At 40.1% G+C, this 14934-nt stretch overlaps 3 protein-coding genes across 3 annotated transcripts; all 3 read right to left on the reverse strand.

Moving 5' to 3' along the window:
• Window positions 1-163: 163 nt before the first annotated feature.
• LOC103376156 (protein FAM89A-like) lies at window positions 164-812 on the reverse strand (the record flags this gene model as incomplete). Its single annotated transcript, XM_008306524.1, has 1 exon — window positions 164-812. A coding segment is annotated over exon 1 (282 nt), but the record flags the coding sequence as incomplete, so codon positions are not given.
• Window positions 813-1038: 226 nt separating this feature from the next.
• znrd2 (zinc ribbon domain containing 2) lies at window positions 1039-4254 on the reverse strand. The gene is made up of 4 exons (XM_008306519.1): window positions 4225-4254; window positions 3612-3763; window positions 3427-3511; window positions 1039-2568 (listed from the first exon to the last, which is right to left on the reverse strand). The coding sequence occupies exons 1-4, from the start codon at window positions 4238-4240 to the stop codon at window positions 2132-2134; spliced, it is 690 nt and encodes a 229-aa protein (XP_008304741.1). The 5' UTR covers window positions 4241-4254; the 3' UTR covers window positions 1039-2131.
• Window positions 4255-6386: 2132 nt separating this feature from the next.
• On the reverse strand, window positions 6387-13221 carry arr3a (arrestin 3a, retinal (X-arrestin)). Its single transcript, XM_008306521.1, has 17 exons — window positions 13165-13221; window positions 11297-11325; window positions 10415-10445; window positions 10268-10328; window positions 10137-10181; window positions 9834-10024; window positions 9423-9482; window positions 9239-9315; window positions 8965-9100; window positions 8787-8871; window positions 8611-8683; window positions 8380-8517; window positions 8094-8177; window positions 7971-7994; window positions 7816-7865; window positions 7644-7663; window positions 6387-6692 (listed from the first exon to the last, which is right to left on the reverse strand). Exons 2-16 carry the CDS (start codon window positions 11302-11304, stop codon window positions 7659-7661), a joined length of 1068 nt encoding a protein of 355 aa, XP_008304743.1. The 5' UTR covers window positions 11305-11325; window positions 13165-13221; the 3' UTR covers window positions 6387-6692; window positions 7644-7658.
• Window positions 13222-14934: the final 1713 nt, after the last annotated feature.

The raw sequence follows: 14934 nt of genomic DNA on the forward strand, positions 1-14934 counted from the left end.
CTGTAACACTGCAAATTTTCCCACTATGGAATTAATAAAGGCTCATTGTATCCTATTTTACAACAATTTATTGGTGGGAAAATGTAGGAGACACCATCCTATCATGAATAATAATAAAAATGATCTGGCTCCACCACTGCACACACGTCCCAAAGAAACACACTTTAAAGATTATCAGGAAGAAAACGCAGCTCACCATCTCTTTCCGCAGCAGAGCCAGAGCAGCGTCCAGTCCGCCGGGCTTGCCGGGATCCCTCGGCGCGTCCCCTCGGCTGATGTCGGCCTGGATGCGGGCTCTCTTGCTGTGAACCTTCTCGATGTCCCGCCACGACCCGCCGCTGGAGTTCAGGATGCCGATCAGGCCTTTGGGCAGCGGCGGCAGCCCCTCCGCCGAGAGGACACCGCCCACCGGACTGTCCGCCGCGCTGCGCCAACTCCGGTCCATCCCGACGCGCCGCAGCAGCAGACAGCTGAGTTTTTGCGCGTGTAAAAAAAAAAAAAAAAAACCAAAAGAGAAAAAGCAGGATCACACAGTCTTGAGCATCACACATGCAATCTGTTTTCTCGTCACAAGACAGGAGCTCGTGTTTTTGGAAATTACGCGTCCCAGAGGCAAAGTGGTCTGGATGTGATTGAGCGACAGTGGAGGCGGTTTATCGTGCGGTGAATGTCAGGCTTCCGGGCTTTGTTTTGTTCTCTCCTTTGTGTTTCACAGCAACCTGCTCCGCCCCGACGTGACCTCGCCACGCCGCGCTGCTGTCAGACCGTCTCTGGCTGCTTTGATTTAACAGGATTACGGCTGAGCTTTGGCTGCAGCTCAGGCTCATGCTGTCCTGGACCGATCATCTTAACACTGCCGTAATTAGGCAGACTGTTGTATTACACTACACAAATTAAAAGAAACGAGAAATACATGCGTCTAAATGTGGCAATGCAAGTTGAAATCCCAGACAAGCCTGTACTTGTGTCATAGTTCTGCAGAGACAGAAGCGCAAGAGCAAAGCTGCAGGTCCAACTGTAACACATTTAAAACAGAAATGCATTTTACTTGTTTATTGATACTTAAAACTGTACTTGCTTCAACACACAACAGTTCAATTAACAAACTTTATGGCATTGTTCTTGGAAGTTTTGCGCCCTCTTGTGGAAAGAAACAAGCTGCAGAATTCCTGAAGAGGAAAAGCTTTATTCTGGCATATTCTTAGAAAACTCTAACTACCTTGATCAACACTGAAGCTGGCTAGTCTAACATGAAGTGCAGTCTATTGATGTACAATGCACAGTTATTTTACTTCAGATGGTTTCAATGAATAATGAATCTGACTCCTGAGTGCTTCACTGTCTCATCTGAGCGTCACCGAACCACATGACCATCATGCATCAAATATATTTAACCTCAGCGCACAATAACTAATCTTTGCAATAACAGAAGGTCGGAGACAACGGAAATCTGTGTGGGAGTCAGAGTGAGCAGCAAATAGAAAAAAATAACTGTTTCTGTGAGAAACCAGGGCCATATTTAGAAGTCTGGTGTGTTTCACAACATGCTATAAATTTTACTTCATGTCCTACAATCCAGCAGCATGTTGTCTGTCAGCACAGACTCCTCCTGTACAGACACACTATACAGACATGTGTGCACTGGAACTTTTTTTTTTTTTTTTTAAGCTTTTTTTCATATTTGGTGATTGACAAACCAGCACCCTTTTTGGCAAACAACCAATCGAAGAAAAATTCAATTTTCCCAGGAGTGTGGATTAACCAGAGCCAACCAGCTATGGGCACATGTAAGCACTGTTTTTTCTGTGGTAAAATGATGAATTCATTTATGCCTGATGGTTTGAAAATGTTGCATTTTTGTAATTATAATTTACAAATTGACAAAAACATTGAAATGAGCATGTAACACGATATTTCTGCCAGCTGTTTAACTACATTAACCCAGGAGTAACCTGCGCACTTTCGACATTTTTATCCTCTTTCCAAGTGCATTTTCTGACCAATTTTGAATTCAGCTCTAAGCAAGGATTCAGACAAAAAGAGAGATGCTGAACCAGAGTCAGTATTCCAAGACAGAGGCAAGTAGAAACAGCGTTCCCATCACCCCATAGTTTCAGCTAGTCCGCTGTGGTTACTGGCTGAGCTCCTTGAGGCTGCGCAGTGAGTTGGCACAGCTGGTGATGAGGCTGCAGAGCTGGATACTTGCCTCCAGGGAGGCTGAACCCTGCAACTGGGTAGTGGCCCAGCGAAGTTTGGTGAGAACAGCTTCCTCAGCTTCTTGCAACACCGGTCGGAGGGCAGGGCTCTGTGGACTAACAGCGGGACGAGCGGGCGCCAGGGCTGCGGTGGAGGGGGCAGCTGAAGGAGAAGGGACAGCAGGTGGAGGCAGGAGGCCTCTTCCCCCAGCGGCAGCCCCCTCACAGTGCTCCGGTCTGGGCTGAGGAACTGACACACTTGGCTGACTGCTGGAGGGACCTCCATTGAGTTCAGGGGCCTGGGACGGTGCAGGGGACTGGGCTGCAAGCTGCCTCTCTCTCACCTGAGACAACGCAGCCTGGGCATTCAGAGCTGACAGGAGTGAGGAAAGGGAGAAATTGGAACATGAGCAAGTAGCATTTTTTTCAAGGTACAAGGCAAGAGGAGTAGTGATGGAGGAAATGAGAAATAAATTAAAAGCAAAATGTAAAGATAGTAGAGAAAACGTTTTTTTACGCCAGAGGGATGTACTATGAGGCAAGATGAATATGTGAACAAGGTATGTTGAGTTCTGAATCTCAGAAAAGGTGTTTAGATCACCATGGTAACTGATGATGCACATCAACCTACTACAGAGGGGGTCATGTTCAGAGTTTGGGATTTAAATTGGCTGTAAGAAGCAGCACACTTTCACCAGTTCTGTTTTACAGAATCCCCACTGCTCAAAATAATCTATGAGCAATAAAACATTCTGAGGGAATATGTGATATCTGCAAACTTCTAAAAACCTACATGAGCTTCTTGAGTATCACAATATAATGTATCAAGTTTAGGAGCTTCAATGTGCAGCTGTCATCTTAGAAATAAGCGGCTCCATTTAAAACACACCCAGTACTAAAATAAATATATTAACAATTTCTACCAGCATTCCTCTCTTGTATCTTTTGTTGTGACACAACTTTTTGTTGTAATAAACGTTCATAGTAGGGTGAATGCAATCTGTCCATTTAGTGTGGAAGAAGAGTCCTCTTTTATCAGAGCACGCACAGAGTCTGGTGAAGAAAGGCTGTGCTCATGAAAAAAGTTGATAACCACCACGATACCCGTTATCTCTAACTGGGGTTTTATGTTTCGTCATGCCAGCTTACACAAAGAAAGCCCCGCTATGTCAAACTTGCTTCGTAGTACACCCCTCTAGGCATGAACTGAGCGTGTGTGAGCTGTGTATACCAGGGTTGTCCTTGTCAATATCAGAGTCCAGCTCCTGACACGAGACACAGTAGTTTTTCTGCTGTCTGTCCTGAAGAAGAATAGTCTGGAAACACAAATCAACACACATTTAATGCCACTCCATATTTTCTATAAAAAGGCAAGGCTGCCCCCATAAATGCAATGAAACAGTCCACTCGACTCACCCCGCATACATCGCAGCACTCTCCCAGCATTTTGTATCCTTTCAGCAGGTAATCTCCCATCAGCTTGCTGATTTTGTCTTGTCGCTCCCTTCGAGCCTGGATCACCTTCATCTCCGCCTCTGTTGGAGGCTCCCACTCAAAGTCCTCGTCATCTGCGGTTCAATAGCAAGGTGTTGATTTCATTTAAGTGTATTGCACCCACACATACAAGCTACCAAATTGTTATAAGCACATATACAAGTGTAACATTACTCATGAACAGTCCTTAGCATTGCTGTAACGCGTCTATACATGCTGGCTATCTCTACTGCCGAGTGTAGTCTTTAGAATTCATTAGTCGTTTGCACTTGTTTGATTTTTTGCCAAGGTTGTGCTGTTTCTAACATCACATCCGAGGGGCTCTGCTAGGAAATATTGACAAGCTAGCTAGCAAATCAACCGTGCTATCGTCTAGCTAACGATATTTACGTGATGGCGACGACAAATCTCAGCAAAAATAAAATAACACACGAGAACAGTTGCCTATATGTGCGCCTAATTTGTTATTTAACAACAATACGGGTGAATATGAGCAGTATTAACGTTGACTTGTGTGTAAGATAAGTTCACAAACCTCCATTCAAAGCCATGTTGCTTCAGGGCTACACGTTGTGCGTGATGACGTCAGAGCCGCCAGGCGTTTTCTTCTTCTTCGTTTGTCAAAAACTGGGTTGCTGCCACCTTGCTGGTGAACAGCGCCTCCTCCGTTATTTGTTGAAATTACAGTAACCTGCTGACTAGAGGAAACACATACATTGTACAAATGTATCAGGCGACTTTTGTACAATTTTTCTTGTGACTTTTTAAAATTAAGTGGACAGAGAAAAAGCTTTGTAGAGTTAGTTTCTTCTGTCCTTCTTAGAAAAAGTGGCACTTGCAAAGTCTGAACTGAAGTGTTTCCAATGGCTGTAAATGATTGATTCTATTACCAAATACACCAAAAATGTAACCAACACATTCTAAAATAATATGAATAAAATGTTAGAAATAAAGCAATTATAAGGAAATGTCACTCTCACAAAGTTTCATGGTAGTTGGTTGGATAAGGTGGTTTATAATCTGAATTCAGTTGTTGATTTAACCCCCCAAAAAATCATCTGTGTGTGTCAAAGTAACACATTTTGAAGGTTCTTGGCCTAGATGTGACTCCTCACAGCTCTTCTCTGTTTTCTGCCTCTTTCTTCACCCACCTCCACTGCAGCTCAGCACACCAGCTCACCTACAATTCTGCTCAAACACTGTGAAAGCACTCTACACTACACAACAGCAAGCATCATTATGGGAATAATTCATCCACTCATATTTGAACCAGAAACAGATTGTGAAGAAGAAGAAGAAGAATGCTACAGAACGCCCCAACGTGCAAGTTGAGAGTACTGGTTTCATTCGCTTAGAATATATAAAGTCTGAATCCGTGTTTTTCAGACTCATTGGTGCACTGCAATTTCAGGATGTAAATGCTCAGCAATTAAGTCGATTGCTAATTTTGTTTATGATGTATCTTCTGGCATATAAAAAAAACACCATATGGACATGTTAATTAAGTGAAAAAATAAAATGGATTTTTGCTAGAGAGGGTCTTTAAAGAAGGTATTTACTATGACTCTTCATGCATTAGACACCCAGCCACCGCACCATTCTGAACAAAGTTATAATTTAGAAGTGTTTATTTTGATGGAATATGTTACACAGTCTAAATATTAAAAGACTTCTGGTACTTTGAAATGAAATAATGATAACCTATCACATGGACAGCCCTATGAGCACCATATTCCTACAGCTATATACAGTCAACACCGAAAGCTTACAAATCAGTCTACAATTAATATCTAGTACAGAACTGGCACATAATTGTTTTTCAATGATACACAAATTGTCATACTTCTCTTTGGTACAATATCAACACATGCTGTGAGTGATAAATATTTTTGTACTTTAAAAACCCTGTTTTTTTCCCCATATACTAGAATATTGGCTATTTAGCTATTCCACACTAATCTGTGCAACATAGACAATCTGTGCAATATTAATACTCTGTCAGTATTTCTATCCATCATAAATACATGGAATACCACTGATATGTGCAATAATGTTACTTTTAGTACTGGTACTTATGTATATTTTGGTCTATTTTTATTTCTGTACCACATTCCTGAAATGTTTGCATCTTTTCTGCTGTAACACACAAATGTGTCCACTGTGGGATCAATACCTTAATCTTGTCTTTATAATATTATTATCGTATCTTATCTAAAATATGAAAAACATATGAATGTTGAATGTTTCAGCACCACGAGGAGAGACCCTCATAAAGAGGCCTTGTCCCAAAGTAGTGTTCTAACATTTATTTACTCCCACTCATAGCTGGGGCAGCTTTCTGACAGATAAACAACTGGATGCACAGAAAAACAAACTACAGACATTATATAGAGTATATGGGTAGTGTTGTAAGTTGACAGCCAAGCAACAAACAAACAAACAAGCAAATCAGGGAAAAGAAAGAATAAGAAACACATCACAAAAACTAAGTTCTTAAATGAATTTTATTGTATTTTGAGCTGTTGGATGTGTCCGGTCAGAATGATTCTGGTACATTTCACAGAAAGAAACACATCATTCAGAACAACAGAAGGGTGTAGCACAGTGGTCAAAAGCACATTGCATTTTATGGGCTTCAAACTGATCTATTTTCTTACACTCATATTCCCAAAATAGGTGAAGAGTTATCATATGTACATATATTATGGTTTGTTTCTACGGAAGTCTCTGGTTTGCATGAATGTGGGATACTACTTTACAATCCAAAAACTCTCTCTAGAGCTAAATGACAACAATTGAACAACAAAATCTGTGAGGGGACTGATGTTACACCCATTCGTATGTCCTTGGTGTGTTAAAAAGGTCGTTCTCTTCAGTTGCTCGGTTTTATTGTTTTTTGGTTTCAGGGCACCTTTCACATTCTTCTTTGCTTTGTGTCACTTCCCTTTGTTGTCTTCCTGCCTTTATGTGGGTGTTTTCTCAACCTCCAGGGTAACATCCTCTCTGGAAACAAGTAAACACAAAAATAAGTCACAACACAGCATGCACACTGTCAAAAAGTATACTGTTTCTTTTTAAACCTTTAAACTGTATATTTTTTTTCTTTGAATGATTAACTGTTATTTTACACGTTAGTCGTAAGAAAGAGAACAACAGAACAAAATTATAAATAATGTCTCAAAATTGATTTCTGCTTTAAAGGGGTTTTATGGCAACTTTTTAACTGCTGTTTCTGTACTAAAAGGATTTGATCATGTTAAATTGCAGAACTTTTATTGTATTTTTAATGCCAATTATAACAAATTTACTGCATTTTTCTGATATTTTTAGGTGATAATTTTTAGGTTTGCTTCTATTATATGCGTATGGTGGATACTTCTGCATAAGTGATTTTTAAAAAATGTTTTTATGCATTGTATGTATTTTTCATTATATTCTAATCAACAAATTAGTAAATTAATAAAGACAGTAAATACTGTGTTTGAGGTACAAATAGTAACTGCTGCTTGTTAGATTTTTTTATTGTACTGTTTTTAAAATTGTATTTTTTCTTCACCCTTGTTGCAGATTTTCTTCATTTTTTAAGTGATTCTTTTTTATTTATTTATTTATTTTTTACAGTGAATACTGCACAATGACTTCTTTCAGTACTCTTATAGTGTCAGATAAATAAAATGTATTACTATGTCATTACTGATTATAATCTGCATTATATTGTTAAGTTTTAATTATTGCATTAAGTTTCCATCACTTCAGTGTTGCAGGTGGTGATGTTTACCCTGATTTAGATAACTTTATATTTTTCCAGGTAACTTATGAATTTCCTCCTGGACATCAAAACGTGTAAGAACTGTAAAATATCACCTCCCAGCTGACTTTAACTTGTAAAATAAATCTGAATTATATGCTTTTTAGGGAATAATGCCAAAAATAGAAGTATTAAACATCACTTACACTGATGTGCAGCCTTTACTCTGGTCAGTTTGGATGGACGGTGAATACAAAGGAAGAGAGTGACACAATAAAAGAGTCCAATTATTAGTAAACCGAGCATTTAAACTGTAAGGTGCACTTGTAGTTGCTACACACTAGCCAGACAAATCTGTGTTATCAGAAAAAAAATTACCTTCAGGCTTGGGGTGCATGAGCATCAATGGCAGTTCCACTGTGACATCACTGTGGAGGAAAATGAAACAACCAATCAGAATAGACAGACAATTGACGATTGCTGCTGTTTGGCTACATGCGCTGTCATGTAACTGCTAAATGGATGCTACTCACCTGGCAGTGAGGCCGCCCAGTAGGCTGCAGGACAACAAGGAAGACATCACAAGTTAGTTTTAGCTCATTTTATTTCTATTTAATCTTTAATTAAATTTTTATTTTTTTTAAAAAATCACTCACCCTCCTCCGGCCACCATGAGGTTAATTTTAATCTTGTAGGAAACCAGGATTCCCAACACGTCCTTCTCTACACCCTGTCGCAGCCTGTGGAGGAGGAATTACAAGGATTTGAAGGATTAGAAAGTTTAATTTAGTCAAGTGTGCTACTATAAGACATCGTGAACGCTGGCATGCAAGAAGAGCTACTGTAAACATAAAACCAGAAGCGGCCTTGTATGCAAAGGTGCAGAAGAGAGAATTGCTTTGTCCAAACTAATCGTCAAATCTGCTGCTCTGAGACACTCACATCGTGGTTGAGGCCAAGTTAGTGTCCTCATCCTTCAGTCGCCCATCCAGCGACAGACCTCTCTTCTCTTTGTTTTCAGCCAGCAGGGGCTTGATGGTCAAAGTATTGTCGTAGCTGCCGTTGGGATCCACAGTCTCTCTGTCGAGGATTAAATGCAAAGAAATCCACACATAAACATGCCAAACTCTCTACTTGCATTTCTGTGATACTTTTATTTTTCTCTTCACGTACCCGAACTCCTGGGTCAGAACAGCCTTGGTGTATTTGTCTGCTGAGTAGAGGACGATATCTGTGGTTTGGTCCACTGTGAAAGGAGGGAAATGAAGACAGATGATTGTGTTGTGCTCTTTGTAACAGTCACAGGATTCAATCTGTTTAAAAGCACATCTGTAAACAGAGGTACCCACCACTGATTTTGATTTTCTTGACTGTTTTGTTGCTCTCGTTTTTGATTTTGATTTTGATTGGGATGTCTTCACCGTGAAAGTAGAGCTGTGGGAAATTCAGAAAGCACATTTCCTCACTGTATAGACAGTTGAAGTTGAGCATACGGCTGAAAAATGCTCTTAAAGTTTTGCCACTTACATCTTTGTCCATTGAAGCTTCTAGGTGAACAGGCTTGTCAGACATCATGAAGCTTTTGCAGAGTTCAGCCTTTGGCCCAGCGCCCACCTGAGAGGGGGCGTACTGGATTTTACGGATGACAAGGCGAGCAGTGTCCCTGTCGGGGCAGAAGACGAGGGAACGACGAGGAGATGGATGAAGAGGAAAAGGAAAAAAAAAATCAAACAGAGACAAGTTTAGTGAAGCTGAAACGTGAAAACAACAAAGAGATGACAGAGGATGGAAGCACACTCACTTCTTTTCAATCTTCTCATCAGGATTGCACTTTTCCTTGGCGAGGTAAGTTTTGACTTCAAAGTCAACACCACAGGCCTGATTAAAAAATGATGAAAAAATGTTAGCAGCTCTAACAATTTACAAGTTAAAGTTTATTTGTTGTAAGTGAAAGGTCTTGTTGGAAGAGAAACTAAACAGTTTACCTTCCCCTTGTCATCGGGTCCAGGCTGCAGAGAGACTGAGCATGGCAGGTTGTTGGGAATCTGGAGAGACAAAGACAAACATTTATAACTAAACAGAAGAGTTATTTTTATCTGTGCACCGACAGAATAAAATATATTTTCAGAAATTGCATTCAAATGACTAAACAGGAAGATGCAACCATCTGTATTTATGAGCCATATCATGAATTACATGATTTCATTTTCTGTTTCAAACCTATTCACTGAGTTTAACAAGCAGTTCAAGAAACCTGTCAGTATATGGAGCAAGAAGTAACTCCTTATGAGGTAGTCTATACTGAAATGGTGCAATATAATTAAAACTTTGAGTCTGAACAGCAGAGGTTGAACCGCTGAGGCCGAACTCTTCACACTGGGAAGCTGTTGACGTACTTCGAAAGAGAAAGGGTGTGCATTGTCTCCAGCTTTCTTCAGCAAGGTCTCATGCATGGCGGTTAGAGCGGGCTTTTCTGCATCAGGGTAGATCTGGACGTAATGGATCCAGATGTCCTTCCTGAAGCAAAGGCCCATCACATCCAGGTCATCGCTGCCGTAGCGGAAGGCACATGCCAGCTGCACGAACACTGTCAGCACATCGCTTTACATTAGATTTCGATCCCTTGTTTCTCCAAATGACTCAGGAAAGGGTTGTATTTTGATTTGATTTAATAGGGAACTTTTTAAAAATATCGTTACCTTTTCTGTCTCCAAACTCTGCTGGGTCCAGCTTCACAACACCGTCTGAAAAGGTAACAGGATTGCAGACGCTGTTAATTGTATCACCCTGAGCATTCAGTTAAACCACAAACATTGAAGAAGGAACGTACCGACTTTGTCCACCGAGGACACATGGTCCACATAATCTCTCTTCCCCAGGTAAAGGGTCAGCTGTTGAACAGGAGAAACAGTTCAGTGTTTAACATCCTGCTCACAGTACTTAACTCATTTGTATTGATCAAGAGAACAACACTTACTCCTCCGTTTCCACTGGTCTTCTTGAAAATCCTGTGAACAAAAAAAGAAGAAACAATTTAGGATCCTTCATCTTATGCCGAAGAAATGGATTCATGAGATTTGCTTTAAGGCTGATATCAAAATGCATTTTCACTCCACTGCTTCCTAAGTCTCGTTGATCCCTTCCCATCCTTTGCTTTCTTCTTTGTATTTGTCACTTTTCCTAATAATCAGAGCCGAAGGAAATATTGATGTATGAAAATTTGAATTAGGTTGTGTTTTTAAAGAAGAGTACATTCATTGTGAACTGTGGAGCTGCTGCTTTATAAATAAAGTTTGCTTACTTACATCCACCAACTGTTGGGATTAGCCAGATAAAATAATGATTAGTTTTAGATTCTGAAGGTAAAGTAGGTTTCTTGGCAAAGGCAGAAGGCCCAGTAATCCCTTATTCTCCTTTATCCAGTTAGGAATAGCTAAGTGTGGAGCAGCTTTACCTCATCTTGCCCGGATTGAGAGGCTGGCTCAGGTAAGGTGTGTGACAGGGTTCCCAAATAGCTTATTAACAGTGTGATCAGAAAAAAGCTCATTACATGTGTTACTGTCTGAGACCACATTTGTAGTGACGCCTCAATTGACTAAGCCTTTGCGAACCTTAAATAAATACTCTGAAAACACTCTCCACTTCTAGGAGTTGGCTGACTCCAAGGTTCACAGTTTTAAAAGTGAGGTTTTCAATCAGCTTCTCACTCCTTTGTAGTGAAATCTTTCCAATAATAACTTCAGATTGGGACATTTAATAACAAGGAGTTCCCATGAAGAAGGAGTTTCTAACTAGTACTTAGGTTCAAGTAAGAGACATGCCTTTGGTGGATATGTAACAAAATGAGAAGAAGACTTACTTTGCCATCTCTAGAAGATGTTTAGGGTTCTGCTGGAAGAAGAGAAAAACGTGAGATTACCAGGAGGTCACAGTATCTGTCAGAGGTCGTGATTAAGACATTGATCCGTCACCAACTGTCAGCTCTGTGGCAGCCGGAGTGATGTATTGTTTTGAGGGTATGGAAGGTTAATCCCGTGCGATAAGATTACAGCATCGGCGTTAGGGAGCCGTTATTCAGTGTCTGCTCCGTGGCTTCCGTCCATCAGAGGCAGGCCTCGCAGCAAACACCCAAGATTTACATTGCACACACAATTATATCAACATGTGTTTTCACTGAAATGTAACAGCAGGACCAAAGTGGTTGGACCATCCAAGGACAGTTAAATGGATAAAAACGAAACTTGTGATAATATTCCTGGACTAAAGTGACATTAAATCCTTACAGCAGCTCTCTATAGCTCTAAAATGCAGGTTGCCACTAAAAGGTTAACAGAGCTGCACATATTTGATTTCCTGTTGCTCATTAAATATTTAAAACCAACTGTAGTGCTGTCAGTGGGGTTTGCTTATTTGTCAGTGTCAGATTTCTTTCAGGCTATCATCTATTGTCCTGAGATTAGTTGTTCTAATTTGCTTCCGTGTTCACACGTTGGAATTTAATTGAAGTTTAAATTGTTTCTTTTAGATATACCAGCTGCCTCATTTTGAAATACAATGGATCCAAATTAAACACTTAAAAAAAAATAAAAGTAAAAGTTTCAAACCGACTGCATCTTAAAAGTCTGTGTATGGATACGGAAACTGTTAGACTTAATTTCCTAGTACTGAGGGTCACTTCTTGAAACAGCTAGTCGCTTTTCTTTATAGTATATAGAAAGACAAGAGTAAATGCAGATGTTCCAGGTATACTCCTTCAGTTAAACCCCTTCATCTACTTGTTTTAAGCTTGAAAAAGTTCTAGTATTATGCACAAATGCAAAAGATGGAGGAGAACACTGATTTGTTTGGTTCGGTAGGAACCTCCAGTCCAAAGATACTGTGAATATTAAGGAGCATGGAGAGGTACAGAGCAGCTGCATGCCTCACTTTGACCATCTGAATGTTCTTAAATATCAGTTTTATTGATCACTGCATAGAAGCTAAACTAGATAACAAAGAACTAAAACATCACTCCTACCTTCTTGCAATCACTTTGCTAAAACAGTTTCACACTATAATATTTTACAATTAGTTCCCATGTAATGCTAATGTTATCATTTTTGGCCTGTTATATCTTTATAGTGATTTTAAAATGTTCTGTATTGCTCAGTTTAGCACAGTAGATGGTGCAGATAAGCAGAAAGCAGGTTTGTTTTTATGATTAGGAGTCTCTTCTGCCTGCACCTGTTGTTCTGCATCAAGACTGTGATCATAAACTGTCTAACTAGGATTTTTTGAGGATTAGCCCATTTACCTTTAAACCCACCACCAGCTATTAGCTCAGTTACTTCAGTCTGTAAGAGCCGTATTTTAACTTCTCATGACCCGCCTGATTTGTTTTTCAAATCTGTTGCAGGCTAATTTGACTGACTAGATCCTTGCTTGTGTTGTGTCTGCTCTCAGATGTACGTCACTTTGGATAAAAGCATCTGCAAAATGAAATTGTAGAATTGTAATTTCAATAATCAATAAAGAAAGCAATTCAGTTATAATGACTCCTACCATTCCCACTTAACCCCTCAGATTCCCCGACTGTCTGGCTTTTTCTCCAGGGTTGATCATAACCATATATATTCTTTCAAGCCCATGTAGTTTTTCCTCAAAAAAAATAAAGTTGTAAAAATCATACATCCTTAACTGCATCTCATCCTTCTATCCCATCCATGTGTGAGGCTGAAGCAGGCTTACCTCTTCTCAGTCGTCTGGGACCTCGGCAGGGTGTGTCAGGGCAAGCTGAGAGTGTGGTCCACAACAGTTGTGCTCCGTTTTTATACTTGCTGCCACCCTCTGCGCATCATTCAGGCTTAACCGGCTCATTATTGCAGTCGTTGCTTGCCTTGTAATCCAGTTAATCAATCAGCGGATAGCTTTTTTTGGGACTACAAAGGGTTTAAAAACAGCAACCAGCTAAATCACAGCGACAGAAATACACGAACACAGTCGCCACATGGCTGTGGTAGTAGTAGGCTGATAATCCTCCACAGGCCAAGTTAATCAAGGCCACTCAGTTTAGAAAGAAGAATAAATCAGAGTCAGAAAGTTTGAGGCTTTTTGAAATTGTTGTCCATTTCTGTGAGGGGGAATTATTATGATTTTTTTTTCCCCCCAAAAAGGAGCCGATGAGTTTTTCCATTACACATGTGTTTAATTTTAGCATTTAGAGTTGCTATTATTAGCCTGGTCTGTGAGCTGAGCTTGTCTTAAACAAGGGGTCATGCCAAGTCATTAATTAAAGGCTGAAGAATTACATATTATTGTTTTCAGAATATTAGTTTTTATAGTGTTGCTCATAATAGCTCATTTTTTTCTATCAATACATGAGAGGAAGACACGTATTTGGTCAAAGAGGCAACAGTAAACAAATCTAAGAAAGGATTTAAAATGTGTTTCTTTGGAAGTAGCTACTTTACTCTTCACCTTTGATTAAACTTTGTGAAGAAGTGTGAAGATTCTCAGTATTCCTGTCTGTCTGATCTTAGCAGATTAACAGCTCCCAGTCACATTATGGTACGGATGATGGGAACACTGACAGCAAAGTCAGAGAAAGCTGTCTTATCTAAGTATCTCAGTAATGTACCAAAGATTAGGAGGAATCAGCAGAATTCCCATCGATCTCCGAAACCCCTTCAAATCCTTCCATTGGTCTATTAGAACAAGCTCATGTGTGTGTGGAATGAAGAGGAAACAGCACATTTGTCATGGCTTGCGGGCTTAATGGACACAGTAGGTCATGTTTTAAGAAAGGGATTGTTCAATACTAGTTGTAAAATGATTAATCTATTTGTAAAAAATAAAAAAAAGACAATTAGATCTTAGTTAGACTAAAGTCAAACTCAGTGTAGAGACCTTTGAGCCACCAGGATGCCCCGCAAGTCAAAGGTTAGGGTGTTGTGCCGACATGGCTTAACAGAGGCCTTATTTAGCTCAAATCAAAATATAGAACGCTGTGCAGGTAGGGTGTTATGTGAACGCCTTATCAGCTCAGGTTGTTTTTATTTTGAATGATGCAAGCTTGATGTGGAAAAGGTTATTTAATGACAAACATTTCCCTGGCTGGATGAACTTTCTTGCCTCCACGGCATTCGTCCTGATCCACACCTATTCGCGAGCGCTTTCAGGTAAAGTGACGCCTAAATAGTAGGTTCAGCAACAGGTCACATTGCCACCATACTAATCACCGTTTCATCTGCCTCGCTTCCAGGAAACTGTGTGTTGGGCTTGAGGACTTTTGCTCATCAGCCTAAACGTGGAGTGACAGTTGGATTCCCTCTGAGAAGGATCCACCTATGGAACACATGGACAAACACTCACGCTCAGCTGTACACAAAGAAAAGAGATCTGGAGGAGGAAAGAGACAAAGAAAGAGCAGCGTTTGACTTTGGGATTTCTAATGTAGAAGATGTCAAATATTAGCCAGTCTGAAAATCTGAATGTTAGATATTTAATGCAAATTGCCAA

The sequence above is a fragment of the Stegastes partitus genome, unplaced genomic scaffold, assembly GCF_000690725.1.
Source record: "Stegastes partitus isolate 25-593 unplaced genomic scaffold, Stegastes_partitus-1.0.2 Scaffold3684, whole genome shotgun sequence".
In the NCBI taxonomy this organism is placed as follows: domain Eukaryota; kingdom Metazoa; phylum Chordata; class Actinopteri; family Pomacentridae; genus Stegastes; species Stegastes partitus.

Bases quoted from the DNA above. Each gene is read 5' to 3' on its own strand.
- znrd2 (XM_008306519.1), bottom strand. The intron at 3,512-3,611 runs GTGAGTCGAGTG...TTGTGTTTCCAG, and splicing joins AGTGCTGCGATGTATGCGGG to ACTATTCTTCTTCAGGACAG. The intron at 2,569-3,426 runs GTATACACAGCT...CACTCCTGTCAG, and splicing joins TATTGACAAGGACAACCCTG to CTCTGAATGCCCAGGCTGCG.
- arr3a (XM_008306521.1), bottom strand. The intron at 9,483-9,833 runs GTACGTCAACAG...TTGTCTCTCCAG, and splicing joins CACACCCTTTCTCTTTCGAA to ATTCCCAACAACCTGCCATG. The intron at 9,316-9,422 runs GTAAACTGTTTA...TTTTTTAATCAG, and splicing joins GACCCGATGACAAGGGGAAG to GCCTGTGGTGTTGACTTTGA.